The sequence below is a fragment of the Anopheles coustani genome, chromosome 3, assembly GCF_943734705.1.
Source record: "Anopheles coustani chromosome 3, idAnoCousDA_361_x.2, whole genome shotgun sequence".
NCBI classification, from domain to species: domain Eukaryota; kingdom Metazoa; phylum Arthropoda; class Insecta; order Diptera; family Culicidae; genus Anopheles; species Anopheles coustani.
The window spans coordinates 24646828-24667517 of NC_071288.1; the positions used below are offsets into that span (position 1 = coordinate 24646828).

The 20690-nt window shown below is 47.5% G+C and overlaps 1 protein-coding gene across 1 annotated transcript in view; it reads left to right on the forward strand.

The window, feature by feature from the left end:
- LOC131258460 (serine-rich adhesin for platelets-like) overlaps window positions 1-20690 on the forward strand; it is a 38488-nt gene that overhangs the window by 12958 nt on the left and 4840 nt on the right. Inside the window, exons 2-9 of the mRNA XM_058259790.1 lie at window positions 13713-15004; window positions 15915-16101; window positions 16300-16385; window positions 18474-19344; window positions 19420-19509; window positions 19730-20149; window positions 20216-20393; window positions 20455-20634. Of these exons, the coding sequence (XP_058115773.1) occupies window positions 13714-15004; window positions 15915-16101; window positions 16300-16385; window positions 18474-19344; window positions 19420-19509; window positions 19730-20149; window positions 20216-20393; window positions 20455-20634 (3303 nt within the window). The 5' untranslated portion in view covers window position 13713. The remainder of the gene's footprint in view (window positions 1-13712; window positions 15005-15914; window positions 16102-16299; window positions 16386-18473; window positions 19345-19419; window positions 19510-19729; window positions 20150-20215; window positions 20394-20454; window positions 20635-20690) is intronic.

Here is a 20690-nt window from a genome sequence, read left to right on the forward strand (position 1 = left end):
GCGAGAAGGTGAGTTGTGTTGGTGATGGGATTGATTCCCTCCCCCTGTCACTTCTCAGTGGCTAAATGGAAGCAGATTGCGCGTGTCATCTTCGGCACATTCCCGTGACAGAAACAAATTCCCCCCGGTAGCCACCACATGCTACGGTCCCACCCAGTGTCCTCCAGCAGCCCCCCTCCTGCGGGTGTGGGTTTCAACTTTCGATAATGAAGAAGACGTTGTTGATGATGTGGTCACGATGCGCCGTCGCGAAGTATTTAACGCCTCCCGGGTTGTTTTTTTTTTGGTTGGATGTGAGGCGCCTTGCAAGGGTGGTGTGTGGTGTGGCGCTTGTCGTCGGCATCTTTTCAAGGTCAGATAAAAGCGATACGGGTTTTACCTATTTTTTCTCTCGCTTCTCCTACTAAGTGGTTGCTGCTTTTGCCCGCTACCGTTTGGTACTATTTTATCGCGAACCAGTGGCGTTTGATCGCGTTGTGTGCCACCATTCCATGCTAACGTGAAATTGTTATAACACACACACAGAGATCTGCAAAGGGAGCTAAGAAATTCCTCGAACCGGTGCAAGGTCGCTCCAGGTGCGCCATGAAATTATCCGCGCAGTTCAATCGGTGCTAGAAATTAAAAGTCATCCACCATCGAATCAGTTTAATGAACAAGGACGCGTTCGGTTTTCGGTTATCAAAACACGGGCTCGAAAGAGTAGTGCCATATGTGAGTGGCACTTTCGAACAGCGACACCATTTATCGCCAACAATGGGCGCCCAGTATAATGGCGTTCAGGTGACGGGCGCAGAGCGCGCTTGGTTTTTATTTGCGAATGATTTCGAATGACGTTTTCGCCAGTACCGTTTTGTTGCCGGCAAAATAAAATGGCGTCACCAGTTTTACGTGAGCGCGATGGCGTTACCGGTAACGGTCCGTCGTTGCACGGGGCGTTACCGGCGGGCGTGGGCTGATCGCTTCCACTGACCTTTTTGTTGTTTTAATTTCTATATTTCCTTTCCCACATGATGACGCCACAGGCTCGCACCACAGCCTAATCGACGTGTGTTGTTTTTATTTAGCACAAGTAGGTCATGCAAAACACGGGTGCACAATATGGCGTTACACATTGTGCCGGGGGCGGGGGAACACTTTGCAGACGTTACGTGCGTGACGGCGACATACGCTTCGGCGAGGGGGCCTTTTCTTCCTTCGGTGTCCTTCGGTCCATCGGTTTATTACTATGGTGAAATAGACTCAAACAAAAATGTAACTATTTGCGAACTGAGTTTTAAATTTCTTCCATTTGAATTTCAATATTTTTCAATACTAGTCCTGTGTTTGGGAAGACAAACTTGACTAATCACATCACAAGAAAAGAAAGTTCTCGGAAGAACTCGACCGACCCCTTCGTACCCTCGCCCACCCTACGTAATCAAACCGTTCATGTTGCGGTTTTGCTTTCGGAGAGCCTTCGCCGATTACGTTTAACACTTTAGCGCGGCTTATGCACACGAAGGAGGGAACGATTGGTTGGACTTTCCTACTGATTTTTCCTTTTTTTCATTCGATTCTCGAGCCTTCTCGGGACTCGTTCTCGTCTTTGATAAATCAACCGCGAAAGATTTCTCTTCTAACGATGAGAAACGATTTAACTGTTGCCCCCTTCCGTCCGTCGTTCCGTGGATCTCCATGGAGGCTGCTGCGTCTGGCCGTTGCCTTATCGCCTTGGCAGAGTGAACAAACAATTTGCCGTGTCGACTCCCCTCTATCTAAGTTTCGAGATCTGTCTAGAATGTTGAAGGGAAAACGAAAAATAATATTGATTCAATTGTGTGACACCGCGGGGGAGGTGTGGTGTAGAAACCTCGGCCTTAGAAACACGTGGCCGTTTTTCTTCATCGGAAGTGAGGGTAGGATATAAACTTAAATGTTAGCTAATGTGGTCCAGTTGCGAAGGAATGGGTTTAGCTCCCATCGTTGTTTAAATATTGCGATGTGTTGTTGGAAGCGGCAGACTTAGTTGCAGGAAGTGGAGATGATCAAGGCGAAGACTTTTCGAGAGAAAATTTCCGCATTATTCTGCACCACTGCGCAACGGCGGAGTGTTGTGTCTGGAGTTTTCCGAACCCTCACGAACCATTTTTCACGCCTTAGCCGCCTGTGCGTTTCCCATCGTTCCGCAGTTTCCACCGGTGGGGAGCCATTACGTCACCTGAAGACAATCGCATTCCAGCTTCGTTGGCTTTGTTTTTCTTTTCTCTCCCCCCCGGTTGCTTCCCCTCTTTTCCTCGTGAATAATCGATGTTTGTTTCACTCCCGATGGGAGTGATCATTGGTGTGACTCTCGAGGTCCCTTACGCCAGCTAGAAGTATGGTATTTTCCTCTGGCTGCGTTACCTGATCTTTGCCACCAATAGTGTTGTGTTGGATCGTCGATTTTTCGGCGATCGCCGCGCCGCGAGCCAACAGTGAAGGCCAGAACAACAACAAGTAGGGGTCTGTTTTGTTGTTGCTATAAAATTCCCAGACCCGATGGAGACGCGCAATGTAATGTTTTTCCTCGATCGGAGGTGGTCTGATCTTCCTTCTGCCGTTTAATCTTTGAATGAAAATTTTGTTTGCACAATGAAACTCAAATTTCACCCAATGCAAAGAGTTAAATTCGTTTGGGTGTAATGTGTGGGTTGTTGGTGTTTTATTCCCGCCTGGCACTTGCGAGTGGGCGATTAGAAGACGACGGATGGCTGGATTGTTCTCAATTCCGACCGCCCGAACCTAATGACCACTGCGTGAATGGCATGCCGTTGTGTTGTGTGTACCTGCTGGCCGTAAATACACCGCTGCACCCAGATATCTTCGCCACCCAACGCAGCAGCACCACCCCCTCTCTGGCATGCGTGAATCGTCTAAATAGTAAAAAAAGAGCATGAAGACATTAGATGCAAAAATAGGGAGAGGAAAATTCAAACCAAACAAACATTAAACTACAAATCAAACCGGGTCACGCCCAGCCCGACGAAACGCATTTTTTTACGCACACAGTTTGGTTGGTGGCGAAGGTTTTCCTTCGGTGTCGGTGATGTTATGAATCGGGCCGGGCCGGGCCGAAACGGAAAAGCGCATCTGTCGTGCGGCCGTCAGCGGTCGGCATCATTTCGGGGGTGTTGGCTTGTTCTTTTGCTTTTGCGACCCACGCAGAATTTAGCCATTACACCGGCGTTAGAAACCGTTCATCGCCGTTTGGTGTAGACGAGCCGTAGAGGAAGAAAATTGCAGGGAAATGTTTAACGGGGCAGCGCCGAAGAACCCGTGGAAACTTCATGGTTTGGTTATATTATTATTTGGTTAAACTGGTCGCTTATTGACCTGTTTTAAAACATCATCACTGCTCGTTTTGTTTAAGATGAGTTTGACATTTTAAATTTGTGTTTAAATGAAGTCAAAAATGATCTGCATTCCTACGTTCTGAAAACGATGGCCATGATGTCTTTCATGCCCAATTTAATAGATGTGCGGGTTTTTGTTGGCAAGCGCATTTGTACTTGAACGTGGCCTTCGAGTTCGATCGACGAACCGGCAGTGCAAAGTACAAGCCTGTCCAGTGTGTCGAGCCTACGAGTGTGTTCTGGTGATTGATCGCGCACGGTTTGACGGGGGAAAGTAAAAAACGAAATGATATATTGAAGGAAACCTATTGCGCCCCCGTGTCCAGTTCATCGGCGGCGCCACACCAAACCTCGATACTGTGCTGTGTATTATGCAAGTTGTTTTTTGGGTTTATACCAGGGAAACCTTCCTTAAACGAAAGAAAAAAACCCCATCCCATAAAGCGTAAAAAACCCCATCGATTAGATACGATGGCCTTAGGCAGGAGGGTTGAAAAAAGAAAAACACCTTTCGGCGCATGTGACGTTGTTGAATGGAGTTTTGTTTTGTTTTAAGTTTATCGCGTCCCTCCCGTCGATATTTGCGTTTGTTTGGTTTGACTTTTCTCACTCTCATTGCGCGGATTTCTTGGCTTTCCGGTTTGAACCGGTCCCCATTAGTCGTAGATATTCCCTCCCTCCACCGTCCCGTGAGCGGACATTTTTTGATGGTCAATGATGGTGGTGTGTTGCTGTGTAGTTCATTGAAGCGAACCTTGGACTTGTTCCGCGACGAGGTGGAGAGGTGGTGAAAAAAGAAAGGAAACGAAACGTGCGGAATCCAAATGCCACTCGGTAAATCCCTATTGCGAAGGAAGTATCGCCGGTACAGCCAGTTGGCTGTGAAATGAAGGGGACAAATTTCCACCCGGCGACAATTGAGAACCAACTGATCGTCCGATCGACGACATGGCCGAACAGGTTGTAAAGACGAAAGACGGAGGTCTCCACTCAAGACGTCGAGCCGGTCTTTGATGCCGGGGGGGATTGGGGTTGCAAAGTGAATTTTAAAACACTTGATGGCGTGGTTTTTCCCTCCAGGCTTCGCGAGAGTAGTCATGGTGTGTATCGAACGTTGAGTCACAGTACTGTGGAGGCGCGTGCCCGGCACAAACACATCGACGCGAATGGATTAAATTATCAAACCAACGAAAGCAAACCACATTGGAGTGAATGGGGAAACAGGCAAACCAGTAAAAATGAAGGGTAAGAGGCCCTGCCTTGCTGGTGCAGAAATCAGTTGATAAACCTGTCAAACTATTCATTGTTATTTTAAAATTCTCAATCAACTGTTTTATGATATGAAAACCAAATTTAAAAGATTGTTTTGCTTTCTATTTCAGTATTTATTTGGCTTACAGCTACACAAACCATAAAGTCAAGCGAATAATAATTTATGTTAGTTACCTACAAACCACTTTGCTGATCACTTAATTTTTACTACAAGTATCAAACGCATGTTTAAGGTCCGTTTAACAAAAGATCTATTCGCCACTTGTATTTGTGAAATGGCTGGATTGCCAGCAATTTGCAAGCATTTTATTTCTTCAACATGCATTTTTTTGTTCTTTTTTTTTAACAAATCAAACAACAAAACAAAGCTAACAAAATTAAATGATTGCTGGTTGATCTAAAAATCAGAAGAAAGAGCTGATAATCGTACAATTAGATAACTTTTTCCAAAATAAGACTCTTCAATTAAAACTGTTGACAAATGCTGCTGAAATTTTGTAATAATCTAACTGATCTAAGTAAAAATCTTGGAACTGTATCTCGTGTTTTCTGTCTTTTTTTGTTGTTACTCTCGTTGGGTTCGAGGCTTTCCGTGTGCTTCGTTACATACCGGTGTGGCAGTAGGAAAAGTGCATTTTTCATCGTTCCATCGCCTTGTGTGGCGTCCATCGGATCCCATTGCGTGTCGAATCGCCATTCGATGAAAAATCGCTCGCGAAATGGGTGCCGGCTGCGCAACGCACGTAGTGAAGTGCTGGCCAGCACACTTTTTATTGCCCAACAGTTTTCCTCCCTTGCCGGGAAAGGACCCCTGCGTAACCGCACCGGGAATGGTCACTTTTGTGCGAGGATGTGTTAAGATAGACGTTTCTTTTATTGCAGAATAGATTCTATCAAGTGCGGGGGGATCGAGTCGATAGTGTATGTTTATATTTATAAAGGGCACAACGTCTATGTTCCCTTTCGCCTGTGCGATATGGTCACGTTGGGTGTGCAATTTTTGTTTCTTTGGTTTTGTTTTTTCACACACAACAACGCAATTCCTAGTGTGTTCGTGAGTCTTTATTACGGGAGTATGTTGGCGTTTCATTCGGTTATTTATTGACTAATGGAGACCTCTCCCCGCTACAATTTTTCCCTATCAAAAGAGAGGCTCATTCAGTTGAACCACCGGGTGAAAAAACGTTGGCTCTCTCTTTCTCTTTCTCGTCGGACATCTGGACGCCAAGGAAGTGAAGATTTTGGGCGTCAGTCTCTGGCGTTGAAAGTGGAAAAAAATGTCACAACTAGCCCCAACAAACACTGGTACGGAATGGAACGAGAGGCCAAACAACTTCACGGTTACGTCGCGGATAGGTGAAACTGTTCCAATATGCACCCTCTACGGGAGGAAATCGATCTCTTGTCTGGTTGTGATGGTAAGACATTTGTCTATTGCGTATTTATATTAAAAAACAGTTCAAAACTTACTCGGCTTAAAAGCAACGTTTATCCAAATTATTCGATTATTCGATATATTTCTTGCGATATTTCAGTCCTCGCATCTTTCAAACGTAACATAATCAGCTAAAGTAATGAAGCTTCTTTTGGCCCCACCGGTGCTTTGTGGAACGCTTTCCCCTACGCGTTCTTCCGTTCCGCGTGTTTTCCGGTGGACGCTCGTGGCGTTGTTATTTGTTATCGGTTGGTCAAGCCTGATCTGCCCCAGTGTGTTAGTGTGGTTACTGCAACATCATTGTGCCCCCCCCCCCCCCCCCCCCCTCCCATCTCGCCCACCTACTCCACAAACCCACCGCGTCCAGTGATGACGCGAGACCAGCGGGCAAAGTCTGCACGCGCCTTCGATGTTGTTGTTGTCGGTTTGTAGCTTGGTTTTTGTTTGTTTTCAGCGGCATCCTCCTACCCTTTTGTTGTCCTCCGAATCTTTATTCTGACGTTTGCGAAAAGGGAAAGAAGAAGCAGCTAACGAAAGGCTGGCTCGATGGAAAATGAAAGCGACATCGTTCGGCAGCCGAAAAATGCAGCAGAATTGAGACAACGGGGGGAAGATGAGGTGTGTGGTTTTCCACGTGCCTCGTTTGAACCTTGACTGTTTGTTTTGTTTGTTGTTGTTTTGGGGTCTGGCTTATCCCTTGGTCACTTTCCGCCGTTCGTTCGCGCCTCATCGACGCTTCTCTCCCTCTCCCTCCCTTTTCTCCAGTCGATCGTCTCACGCGAGGGGCAATGGCTGCCAGAATTAGCATTTTGTTGCTGGATGTGGTTGAAGGTCAAGACGACGAGCGTTGCTCGCTGTTGTGGTGTGTTATTGGGCGCGTGAGTAACTCGAAGTAAAAAAAAAGTATGTATAAAAGTTAGCCGGCTTCAAAAGGCATATCTATATCCAGCAGCATTATTAGGAAGTAATGTCGTTTTCAGATGAGGGCTTAGCTTGAACCCGGAATCGTAATGGATGTTCCCGGAAGAAAAAATGGCTTAGGGAACCGATTTTTGGACGTGAGAGTAGTGAGTCCCTGAGTATATTTCAAGGTTTTCAATTCACACAAATGAAACCAATCGGTCGGCGAAATCATTTTAAAACGATTTCTTATTACTTTGCTATGTTCTGACTCCAAGTGTACCTATTTACATTCGTAAAGTATGTCACATCAGTCAAATTTCATTTTATTAGGCGTTGAGGTCTAAGTTACAGATTATAGTTTAACGGTCCTTGAAATCCAGAATTAATTGGTATTAACAGTTATTGAACCAGCTGTCTCATTAAAAAATTTCAACTAAGACGCAAAAAAGGAATTAATTCAAACATATTTATACCGATTTATATAAAATTAGAATGTTGTAAACCTGAGGTAAACCTTACAAACATACATAACAATTTTACAGTAAATCTTTCTGAAATTTGGAATAAAAAGAAATCCATCTTTTCGACTCTCGAATCGGATAAAAAGATAATGTTGCAAAGGGTTTGATGGCTCCAGGCTTCGATTTGTTTGCCAACTACCCCAACTGCTAACCACTAGCATACCCCACAAATCGTTTCAATCAATTAATCACGAGAACTGAAATCGAAACCGTCAACGATTTTTCATCGCGCCATTGGCTTTTTTTTTTTTGGTGTACGCTCACTTGCCTTTCGTGAAGAACCCGTTACATTCTCCCAGGATGTTACCATTCCTCCAGGAGGAAAAGAACAGCGGGGTCCTTTTGCGCGGGGACAATGTTGTCGGGTACCGCAGGATGCAATTGATAAACAAACCGAGGCGAGAAAGAGAGAGAGAGAGAGTGAGCGCAGAAGAGAAACGGCAATAATTTGAGAGAAATTTTCTTCCCTTTGGTGGGTTATAAAATTATGTTTTAAGAGTGGAGTGCGTGCGCCACCCACCGAGTTGCCCCCGGCGACCGGAACGGGGAAAATCATGTCAAACAAAGTGCGCAAGAAAAACCGGGCCACCCCCCCCACCCCGGTCGGGCTGAAGAAAGGATGCGGGATGGATGGGAGCGAACCTCCTTCAATAATCAGGCCACCTTGCTTGTTGTTGTTCTTGTGAGAAAAAGAATTTCACGGCAAAGGAAAGGTGCTATTTTAGTGGTCGGTGAAGGGCGATGGGAGAGAGGGCATGCTGCGGATGTTACCGTTATCAACTTTCATCGCCAAGGAGAAACCCGGGAGAAGCTTCTCCGTACACCACTCCACCACGAAAAGAATTGAGTCCTGCCACTCGTCAAATACGTCCGCGAGATGCAGTTCAATGTTCAAATGCGTATTTTGCTCCATGTGTGGGTGTGTTTTCGTACGTCACTTTCCTACAAGTAGTTAGTAGGGGTGGCTGGGGTAATACGCACCCCTGGGGCAATACGCACCCTTTCAAATTTCCCTTGAAAAACGAGTTTTGGACGCGTAAAAAGTAGTCACCCTGTAAGATCAAACTAAAATATGGTCACCCTGTGAGTTTGATACCTCTACATCAACAGAAACGCGAAATAAACGCAAAACAAAATCATTCTCAGCTCAGACAGTTTTTGTTATAATGTGACGTACCATTCCGCTAAGGAATATTAAGTGCAAAAACCGATATTTGCCCACGAGGAATACGAAATTTAGTGAATTGAGAATCAGTGCTTGAGACTGTTCATGAAAATTTCGGGAAGTATGCAGATTTACTCATATTTTAGTTGAAAATGTGTTCAACTATGAATGGGGGCAATATGCACCCAGTATGTCGGGGTAAAATGCACCAGTTTGTAAACAAACTATCTTCATTTGACAGTAGATGTTGCCTCTTTGTTGTGGTGCGTATTGCCTCTTTGTTGTGGTGCGTATTGCCCCTTTGTTGTGGTGCGTATTGCCCCTATGTTGTGGTGCGTATTACCCCTAGCAAAGGTGCGTTTTGCCTCAACCAGATACTGATCGATCAAAAATTGAAGTTTTTCAAAACTGAAAAAATTACGTTTTTCTTAGCGAAAAAAGCAAACATTCCTGAACTGGTAACTAGTTTAAACCTTTATGAATCCTATTCAGTGATAAAATCAACAATCAAGAACCAAGTTGATAGAAAATTTTATAGTTTTCCTTAAGGGGTGCGTATTACCCCATCCACCCCTATTTGCTGGTCGGAAACTATGGAAACTATGGAAACTACTATGACCCCAACATCGCATCGGTCGTTTTTCCACGTCCCACGGTGGGTGGTGGTAGTAGTGACTTCGGCGCTTTCCCTCTTTTCCCAACTGTCATTCACGCGATCCGACCTTGACCTTTTTTTCCTTCGTCGTCGTTCGTCGTCGTCCTGCGCCTTGTTGTCAACACAACCACCTTCGAAGGACGACGACTCGTCGTGGTGAGCGTGTGAGTGAGAGCAGCGTTTTTGGGAATGAAACCATGCTCCACATCCTTCGAAGTATTGGTGCAATGGGGACATGCACCGTTGTTTACTACACAGCTGTAAAAATGCCCTTCCTTCCGGCGGGGCAAGGATTGTTGGCTCCGTCCAGATATATGGTGGTGCTGTCCCTTTCCATCCTGTTGTACTCTGGTGTGTTGGTGTTACTCTAACGCGAAGCTCTTGGAATTTTGTTTACGTTGGCAACCAAACAACAATTTTTCCGCCAGCGTTTGGCGTGTGTGTGTGTGTGTGTGTTTGTGTGTGGCATTCTTGATGCGTTGATGCAAACAGCCTTCGCTGCTGCAGTGTGGCAAACGGAGTTTACGGAAGATATTGCTCTAATTCAGTTAGTCCGCCTCTTCCAGTGATGGAAACTAAGTGGTTTTTCTAGTAATGTTCTGCAATTTGTGTGGCAGATTGTTAGTGAAATGAGGCACTCCTTCCGAAACGGTAAGACACAGGTCAGTTTGTGTTGCAGGAATTTATTTGCGATCGTTTATAAAATTATCAAACAATGTTAAAACGAGAGAAATTTTGAATTAAATATCAGGCTTAGTTTGGTTAATTCTGTGATTGAAGCTGGTTATATCTTTTAACCAACTCAAGGACTGTGAGTTGAAGTGTTTAATATATTTTTAAGACAGACCATCGACTAGATTAATTCCTTTTCACTTTTTGATCAAGAAATACAAACATTCTTACTCTCGTCACAACGTCGAATATTTTATAATTTTATTACACAGTTCTACAAGCATGGTTTGGACAAGTTTTGTGTCTTAGAAGTATTAACATTTTCAATTCCAAATTAAACTTAATATAAACAGAAATACGATATTTACATGATCATTATATTCTTATTTGTTTCATTTTCAAAATGATAATTGTTATCACTCAACTCACGTTGTGAAAGCACGTCCTGATTATGTTAATTCATTTACATTCTGCTGTTTGCAGGTTTTCGCTCTGGTGCACGGTTTCGTTGGCTTCTAATACATTAAGGCATTATTGTGGTTTGAGGGCTTTTCGGGGCCAGGTTTCCCCAGGTGTAGTGTCCGTCTCCGCGGGCGTGTCGCTACGATGGGGATCCTGTTTCTTAACTGATTGGCATGTAAAAGCAGTTGTCCGGTGCTGTCGAAAATTGCTCCTTTCTCTTTGTCAGCTCTGCGCTGTTATTTTTTTATTTTGGCTTAATTCCCAGCGGCGATCGCGTTCTTTTTTTGTTTGCTCGAGTATGTGTATTTGTTTGTATAGTTGGGTTTTCATACCCAAAAAACAGGTTCATCCCGGTCGCAGGAAGAAGGAGCGATAAATGGGTTCATTCTGGGGGGAATGTAGTTTTACAAGTGTTTGAGACCATGCTTCCACCACACACAACTTGCCGTTTTTTTTTAAATGCATGCCGTTACGGTTGCAAAATTATTCGACATTTTCGCGACCATTCCAAATAGTGCAGGCAAATGGCTTAATTTCATGTGACCACTTTAAACGATACGCTTTCCATTTAGAGGGCAGAGTCGGATGGCAAAAGCGTTTCATACTTTGCGCATATAATGGTTTAAAGCAAATACAATGAAAAACAAAAAAAAAGAACAAACCCCGGAGAAATGGGTTCGTCAAATGCTATTTGCGCGTGGTGTGAGGTGTGCCCGACGAAGAGGTGGTACCATTTTCCGCCAACGGGGCAGCAGCAACGTGCTCGCGTTGCCATTACGGCTGCGGTAACACCCCGGGCCAAGGTACCAAGGACTCTACCACCTTCCGGACGCCAGCTTCTCCAAAGCCCGTGTCAATTGTTTGTGCTTTGCCCGTCGAAGTGCGGTTTCTTTGGTAACTGGAAAAATCACCACCATCCACTCCACCAGTTCGTTTTGTTGGTTCATTTTGACTGCTATTGGGTTGTTCTTTGTGTCCTTCAAATAGCATTCTGCCTGCCGTGGTCGAAGGATCTCGATGGGACACGCTTCACCATGTGACATAATATAATTTCATATGTACACACTTTACATTTTTCGCCTCTTCCCTTGCGCCTCCAAATCCGTTGTTACAAAGTTCCGTTTCGTCAGGTACCCCGAGTTGGCCTGTCGAACGCAACATGGACCAATGAAAAAATGCTGTTATAAAATTGTTCTCCCCGTGTGTGTGAGAAAACACGGTAAAAATCCGGTGCGCCTGGAAAGGCGAACGGCGGCGACACAACTTGTCCGGCAACTTTTTCCCTTTCCCAAATCTCTTACCGCGGCGTGTGCGCGAAATTGATCCAATTTCCTTTCGGTGCCGGGGCGGGGCCCGGGACCACATTTCACATCCAAATTATCGTCCATTACGGGTCCGACGTGGCACCGAACCGTCGCCACCGGTCGTGGCCGTCGTCGACGTCATTCGTTTCAAATGTGAAACAGCACGCGTTGTGTGTCGTCCCAGTGGTGGTGTTCAATCAATGAACCTGCATGGAAGGATTTCAAAGTTTTTGACCAGAAAGTTTTGAAAAGGTGTCTCAAGAGGTCAGAAAATTTATTAGTCGAAAGATTAGGTTTTATAGGTGATCAAACAAGTGATCATTTTGAATCATTTCCTGTCAGTAAAATAAATCCTAGCAACAGCAAACTTACTTGTCACATCTTTATCGAACATTTGCGTCCGTAACCCACTGATTGCAACACACCTACGGCCACGCCGCACTTTTGTAGGCTAATGATAATAGCATCCGTGGGTTTATTTTTAGCTGCATTTTAATCCCCGGCACGTACATCAACCGGCCTAAGCACGGGACGGGGTACATTCCAAGAACATTCGGTAAAATGTTCTGGGAAGCGAAAAAGAAAAGCAGCGGCGACTGGGGGGCTCGCGGGCCCTATGTTAATTTAACCATTGGCCACGACGATGTTGTTTTCGTCAAATTTTGATGAGGAAACCCAAAACCACAGGCGGTGGGCCCCCTCCGCGGAACGGAAGGATTTGATTGACCTTTCAGCGAAGAAAAAAAAACAATTTGAGAAAAGGTTCGAAGAGAGTTGAAGTAGAGAAAGAGAGGGACAGAGTAGAGAGCAGTGGTAGGAAAAAAAGGATTCCAACTGGGTCCAAACAATTGGGTCAATCGGAGAGGGGTGGAATGTGCGGATATGTTCGAAGGGGGCCAACTCTTCTGAGTCCTGAAGGACGACAAAATTCGTGGAACATTTACGATATGACCAAGGCACCGATCAATCGATTCCGATCCGATTTGATTTACTTTGGTTTGATACACATTCCGGCAGACTGTTGTTTCACTCTATTGTCCAGGAATATTGGAATTAAATGTATCTTTTTATTCGTTTTGTCCTTAGGATTTGTTTGTGGAATAGGAAATAAATTGCCGAAATAGTTTTTTTCATGTTTAAAATCTTGCCATCCGTTTTTATAATCTCTGGTTTGGGGTTTAATTTTAACTTCACTCTTATCAATAATGATTGTTAAGTCCATATTGTTGTCAAATAAAAAAACCTAATGTAATGAGTATTTTTCCGTATAAAAATGTGTCGTCTTGCTGGTCGTTACTCTCCTGGTTACAATCCCGACCCGACATGCAAACCCGACCACCATCAACACGATCCTGCGGGAGATAGCGAAGAAACGAACCTAGACGAAGGCATCCCCCCTCCCCCACTTATCCTTTTTTTTCGGTTGCTTGGCACAATTATCCTTCGCACTCAAACAATCCGCACCGCCCTTCCGCCATCAATCGCTATGGCCTGTGCCTTTGGATTTCGCCCGTTCCGTTTATTAAATCGATTCGAGGATTTGCCCGTCCTAGAAAATCCCTCGCGATGATCCTTTTATGAGGCGTGGGGAGGGGAAAGTGTGGGGGCGCTATAAACGTTACCTTAGGGTTCCGTTGCTTTGCAGCCGGAATATGTTTATGTTTCTATGGTTCTGCCCTGTGGATTTTTGTGTACTGACCGAAAGCAAACCGTGCTTTTGCCTTCCCATTTGAAAATGGCAACCCGTACGGGACGGTTCTTCTTCCTCCATCGTCGAACAACAACGGTTCGAGAGTGACACTCAACGGAGGGAGGAGAGTCTGTGGATTTTTGGTAACGCCAGAGGGCAGCCTTTCATTAGCGATCGAATGTACATTACTCGAAGTGTGTTCGTGTGTGTGTTTCTGATAGTGTTACTTATCGTTCTTTTTTCTTGCATTGTTTTACAGAATGTTCCCGGATAATAGGACACACTCGCCTGACGACGACACCAGCAATAGTAGCAGCAGCAGCAACGACGCCGTCGGTGACCACCACCACCATCACCAGCATCATCACCATCATCACCATCATCATCTAATTGCGCACGAGTCCGTCGACGAGGCGGATCTGATCGAGGAGGATACCGGACCGGGCAGCAACGGTGGCGCAGGTGGCATAACAATCGTCGGAGGTCACGTTACCGTGGAAACGTCGTCGCCCCTCGGCAGTCCGGTGGCGCGCGACAGCGAGGAGCTGCTGATCGACGGCGAGGGCGACGAATCCTCCACCCAGTCGTGCGGTTCGTCCTTCCGGGACGGTGGCAGCAGCCCGCGGCGGGAGCTAGGAGAAGGATACGTCAGCAACAGTAGTAACGGTGGCAGCGGCAACCGTGGCACACCGCACGGCTCCAGCATGGTGCTGTCGACGATACCGCTGGAAGTCGCCAACAACAACCACCAGCAGCAACAGCAGCTGATACTGCAGCCAAATAGCGCCACCAACATCCTACAGCACCACCATCAGCAACTGCATGGTACCAATCTCTCGTTGAACAACAATAATACGAGCTTCAAGAATCACAACAGCAGCAGCGTCGCGACGATCGGAACCGGTGGCAGTGTAAAGAACGTTCTTATCAGCAGCAGCAACAGCAACAACAGCAACAGTACCAGTGGTAACCATCACCACCAGCTGCTGCATCAACAACATCATCATCCGCAACAGCAGCAACATCACACGTACACCTTCCACATCGCGAACCACACGGCGGCGGTGGTCAGTAGTAACGGTGCGGGCACAACCACCAACGGTGGTGGCAGCAGCAACCACTACCACCAGACGGTTGCCCCGGCAACGGCCAACAACAGTGGCGCACCATCAGCAGCAGCAGCAGCAGCAGTAGTCAGCAGCAGCGCCTCCACCGGGTCGTCGTCCGTAACGGACAGTAACGGCATGGCCACGGGAGCACTCGCGCTCGTAGTGTCCAGCCCTTTGCCCAGCGGTAACGCCTCAACAACCACCACCACCACCACCAACGTCGTAATGGCGATGAACAACACAACAGTGCCATCTTCCTCACAGTCGTCGCTGGCGACGGGCGCAGCGCCACCTAGCGGCATGGTGGTGGTGACGGAACGTAACGGCACGCCCACCGCCACCACCAGCCCCACCACCACCGCCAGTACCGCTCTTCCGCCGTCCGGCTCCAAGCTGGTCCTGGTGCACCACCAGGGACGCGTCGTTGGCGAGGATTATATAAGTAAGTGTACTCCTTGCGTGTGTGGCATGTCCCGGTGCCTGCTTTTCAGCTTCTGTTTTCCCCTCGCTCTCACTCGCTCTCTCTCCGTCACCGCTCTGTTCCTCTTACTATCTCTTCGCTCTCTGTCCACGAGTAGATCGTTTTTGTGTTGCAACACTCCCAGGACGATTCTTACTAGACGCACTTTTGACAATACGAGAACTGTTCAGGTTTTTGAAGCAACAGAATTTGAATGTCCTGAGGCCTTGGGACGATTTATGTACAGGGCACAAGTACCTTCATAGTACAAACAATTGATGCTTGTATCCTTTCTCTCAATTGGAGTCAAAACGATCGCAGTGTTAATGAGTTGTGTTTCTTTTTTATTTAAGCATGACATCAGCTACTATCCTGCATTTCTATTCCTACAGCACCGTACCTTCTTTTTCAGCCCGTTTGTCCATTTGTTTTCGCTTCGTTTTTGCGTTTTGTGCTGAAAATACGTGTGAGGGCTTCGAAACGTACGATGATTGAGTGAAATCTGAACGCTGTGCAAATGCACTGCAAATTGTGCCTTGAAAAAGGACGACAATGAATATGGCTGGTTATTCTGTGTGTACCAAGCCACTGTCATCTGTGTTTAGAAAAATCCTGGTTCTGCTATCAGTAGTGAGTAGTTTTCCGAGTTTCTCCTTTTTGGGTTTGGCTTCGGGTGAGGATAGGATACACTCCCTGTGCACATCCTTGTATGATACTGCTTGAGTTTCAGTTCCGTTTCAAACTCATACACATCTACACACCCACCCTCACACACACACACACTCTCTCGCACTACCGGCAAACCAGCGTCACTAAACTCCGATTTCTTTTTTTTCTATTTTCGTTTCCGTTCTCTCTCTCTCTCTCTCTCTCTCTCTCCCTCTCGTCGCAGCTACGGCAGGAGAAGCGATCAACGGCGTCGGCAACATTGTGCTGCTGGCGACGGAACAGATGGACCTGGCCGAGCATGACATTATCAACAATAATGTCATCATAAGCACCAGCAATGCATCCGCCTCGTCCACCTCGTCCTCCCCTTCCGCCACCACGGCGGTGGCGGCGGTCGGTGGTAGTGGTTCGCGGATCGTCAGTGGTGGTCTAGTGGTTTCTCCGCACCCGTACCACCACCTTCATCCCAACCACCACCACCCACACCCCCTCCACCATCCGCCGCACCATCACCCGCCGCCGCCACCACCGCATCACGGAAGTGCGATCGCGAATGGGGCGGCGGGGGGAGTAACGCCCGGCAGTGGTGGTAGTGATGCTGTTGGAAGCGGATCGTCGGTGCCGGTGGCAACGGCGAATGGCGACGAGGAGCTCACCTCGCTGACCTGGCTGCAGGATAAGAATCTGCTCAAAGGTTAGTGTGTTTTCACACGCCTCCGATGTGCCTGAAATCCCGATTTCCCGCCGCGTCTAAGTCCTTCCCCCTTCCGCTGGGCCTATAATAATCGGGTCACGCTGCGTGGTTGGCGAACCGTAGGAGTGTGTGCGTGCGTCCTCCTTTGAAGGAAAAAAAATGCGAAAGGAAACCGAGTGCCACCCGACGTGGCGTTGTTAGAGAAGCACCTAACAATTTTAGTCTGCGATCACAAGACGCGTGTATTTTGCACTTATGGTGACGATCGCAGCATGCCATTGGCTCTCGTTTGTATCCCAAACGCGACTTCGAAGTTACGTACGATAGATGAAACAATTAACAAGCGAGTGTACAAAGAGCTTCATCCCCATCTGGTACAATGAAATTGTGGTTGCAAGAGAAAGAGGCGGTCATAAAGCGAGAGTGAGAGAGACTAAGAGGGAAAACCTAGTAAACTTCTCAAGACAAAACCAATTCATCCATTACAGACGCGCACACACATTTGGGGGTAAGAGAGGAACTAACGCAAGTACACAGCAGGAAAGGAGAAGTGCAGCCAGAGAAACGGATTTCGGAATTTAGTTCAGGCCAACGATCGGTCGTTGTTTTGCGCGACTTCTCCTTGGCATGTGTGTTTGTGTACCTGTTGTGGGCTGTTACCTTTTTTTCTGTGTCGCTTTGCCAAAACTATGCTCGAACGTTAAATTTCTTTACGAATGCCTTGCACCTTCGATCGCCGAACCATCTGCACCTTTCTAACCTGCCACGAAAACGCCACCATCACCCATACCCCTTGGGGCAAAAGGGGGAAGTAAATCGACGTTTGATGAAGGCTTACTTAGCTTCTACTCGTCTTGTAGGGAGAGGGGTTGTATAGTTTTGGGTGTTGGCAGGTTTATTTCGGACACACGCGGAATGCGTCTTATGTATTTCGTGTTTCGTAGGTTGATAGGCTCCTATGAACAAACCCGGAGTCGTTTACGAGTGTATTGAACGATCGATAGATACTTCCTCTGGTGGACATACGATTTACGCTACCTGGAAGACACGCAAGCGGTAAAGTTCGCGATTTAATAGTTTTAATAAACCACCGCCTTTTAACATTGTCACGAGCTTACTTCATCCACCGGCTAGGAAGACAAACTTGTCAAGCGTTTCTCAAACGGTTTCGGCTCAGTAGGCCAGTCAACCGACGTGTCTGTGAAGTGCATCGTGCTTAGGTCATCGACGCGTAGGAAAAACGGTTTAGCAGTGCCAGGCCATTGACTCTGGCGGTAAAATCGGCGTAGACCACACCAACACACACATTTTGGGCGCGGGGCGTCTTTATTTGGCACCAAACAACGGTGCACACGGTGACCCAGTCGTCGGCGGAACACACTCCCCCCGTGAGGAAAAAGGAAAACCCTGGCTTTAACCACCACCCAAGCAGTCTGCGTGTACTTTGTTACAATTTGGTACAATTTTCGGTAGTGTAAGAACGCAGATTTTCCACCGTCTATTATGATTTATCCTTTTGGTTTTTGGTAGCGAAAAGTTGCGTCGGGAAAACATTATTGCACGCGGAAGGCAACCGAGGAAAACAAGGGTGTATCGCGACGACGTTGATGAATGTTGGGTACCGGTGACGACGGTGGCCAGATGTGCCAGAATGTCAGCGAAAATGCGGATCCGTACGCGCGCGTACCGTTTGGTTACTTGCTGCCTCTCGGAATGCTGGGACGTTCTCGTGCCGCCGCTCTCTTGTTGTTGGTGTGCTATTTCTTGCACATTTTTGAGGTTGTTTAGTGTGTTGGGGTTGGTGACCGACGCGGCTGGGCGTGATGATAGTTTGAGGTGGTTTTATTTGTAGGCGCAAAAAAAAGGGTGCGTTTAATTTAGTGGTTCACTGAAGCAAATTTTGTTCAAAGCGTATTTGTTGATGAACTCATCGGTAGGGAGTCGAATGGGCTCAGCACACCTTGTCGATCGATCGTGATGGGTCGCAGGATTCGAGTAAACAACCCCTTAGAATGTATAACTTTCTTTCGTAGCTAAGCGTGAATTCAGTCTAATAATCGATATGTTTACCTCTCCCAAACACACCAGGTATCAACCTATCCAAAGTGCCCGTTTCGTCACCGGATAGCCCACGGCAGGCGGGTAGTGGCCCGGCCAACCGAGTGACCGTTGGTGGTCACGCCTCCCCCACCAGTGACTTCGTGGAAGACTCATCCAGCATCTCCGCGGAGGAGAACGGTTCGTCGGCGAACAACTCCTCGTCGGAGCAGAGCACCAACGGTGGTTCTACGTACTCCACTGAAGTGGCGACCTTGCGGACCGGTACCCCTTCCCAGCAACACCACATATTCCAGCTCGGTGCTAGTACCGGCACCGGGACGCCCAAGACGATCACCGCCTTCAACGGTGATACCATCATTGAGTACCCGGTGATAGCGGTCAACCACCATCATCATCTCGGCAGCAACGGCATCCAGCAGCAGGTCGTCATCGACGGTAGCAAGGCGATGAAAATGACGGTCATGACCGCGGCGCCTGTCACCCCGACATCGATCGTGGTAACCGGGAGCGGTAGTGTCGCCTCACCACTGGCCACCTCGAACGCGGGTGGCCCAGTAGCGTATGTTGTGTCCTCACCGGCGAGCACCTCGTCGGCGTCCGGCTGTGGCCAACCTATGGCAGCCTCCACGCCGGTCGCCAATGGTAATAACACCGTCAGCAACGGCAACAGCACCAACAACACTGGCACCAGTCACAACACCAGTACAACGCCCCACCAGCACTTCCACAAGAAGTATCTGCGCGAACAGCAGCAGCAGCAACAGCAACAGCAGCAGCAACAGCAGCACCAACCAAAGCAAGCAATCATCACGGGCTCGACGTTGACGGCGACGACGATGGTTGGCAATGGCAACGGTACCAGCTACTTTGTCACCCCAATCAAGCAAGAGATGAAAAGGTAATGCAGTGTTAGTGAAGTTATCAAGTTCATATTGTTCCTAACGAGCTTTTCTTTCCGTGCCTTCCTTTGCAGTGCTATCAAGTATGAAGATGGAGCAGAGAGCGTAGGGACAGGGACAAGTGCCAACATCTTCCTGACCCCAATGAAACAGGAAGTGAAAAGGTATGGTTCATGATATTTAGTTATATTGACATTGTTGAATGCTAATGGGGTATGAACCTTCTTGTACCTTTGCAGTTCTATCAAGTATGAAGATGGAGAGAGTATGTTTCTAACTCCCTTGAAGCAAGAAACTAAAAGGTAATGTGCTGCTGGTTGTGGTTCATTGGTCACATAATTCTAAGGTGAATTCTAATGTTTCCCCTTTTTTGCGTTCCTGCAGTGAGCTGAAGTACGAGGATGGTAGTGATACAATCGATGACCGGAAGTATCTGCCACCGGCGGCTCCGGTAAAGATCGAGCGAGGCAGTAGCATGAGCTCACCAAACGTTAGCGGTGAGGAGTACGGTGGCGGCGGTGGCGGTGGTGGTTCCATCACCACCGTCTACAGTGGTCTCAACATGATCAAGCACTCACCGGCGTCTTCCCCGACGCACAACGGTTCGTTGGCGATGAACGGCCAGCAGAATCATTCGATCCAGCAGCAGCACCATCAGCCGCATCCGCCGTCTTCTCCGCACGGTGGCGGTGCGTCCGCTACCGTCAGCCCGTCGAAGCTGGCACCACCGAAGGCAAAGCATCCGACCAACGTGCCATATGATCCACACGTGCACGTGAACAATAAGCCTCCGTTTAGCTTCAGGTAAGCGTACACGTGTTATTGCGATCACCGATCCTCTTGTGCTTATATGTATCTCTTCCATTGCAGTTCTCTCATCTTCATGGCCATCGAAAACTCGCAGCAAAAGGCACTGCCGGTAAAGGAGATCTACGCGTGGATAGTGCACCAGTTTCCATACTTCAAGACAGCACCGACCGGTTGGAAGAACAGCGTGCGCCACAATCTGTCCCTCAACAAGTGTTTCCAGAAGGTGGAAAAGGCGGCGGTAAGTGTGTGAGAGCCAAGCAAGTTCGAGACGTATGTTTTACCCTCTTGTATCCACACAGAATCTCGGTAAAGGCTCGCTGTGGATGGTGGAACCGCAATACAGGCCGAACCTTATTCAGGCCTTGTCACGCTCGCCATTTCACGCCGGTTCCGGTATCGATAAGGCCACGTACAAGAGCATGCAGCAGCAGCGCTCTACTAATGCGAGCCCCACGGGCAACGGATCGCACTATTCCAAGGTGAGAAGAACGAGCACCATTCGCTGGAAGAAGGGGAGAGCGTCGTCACATTTTGT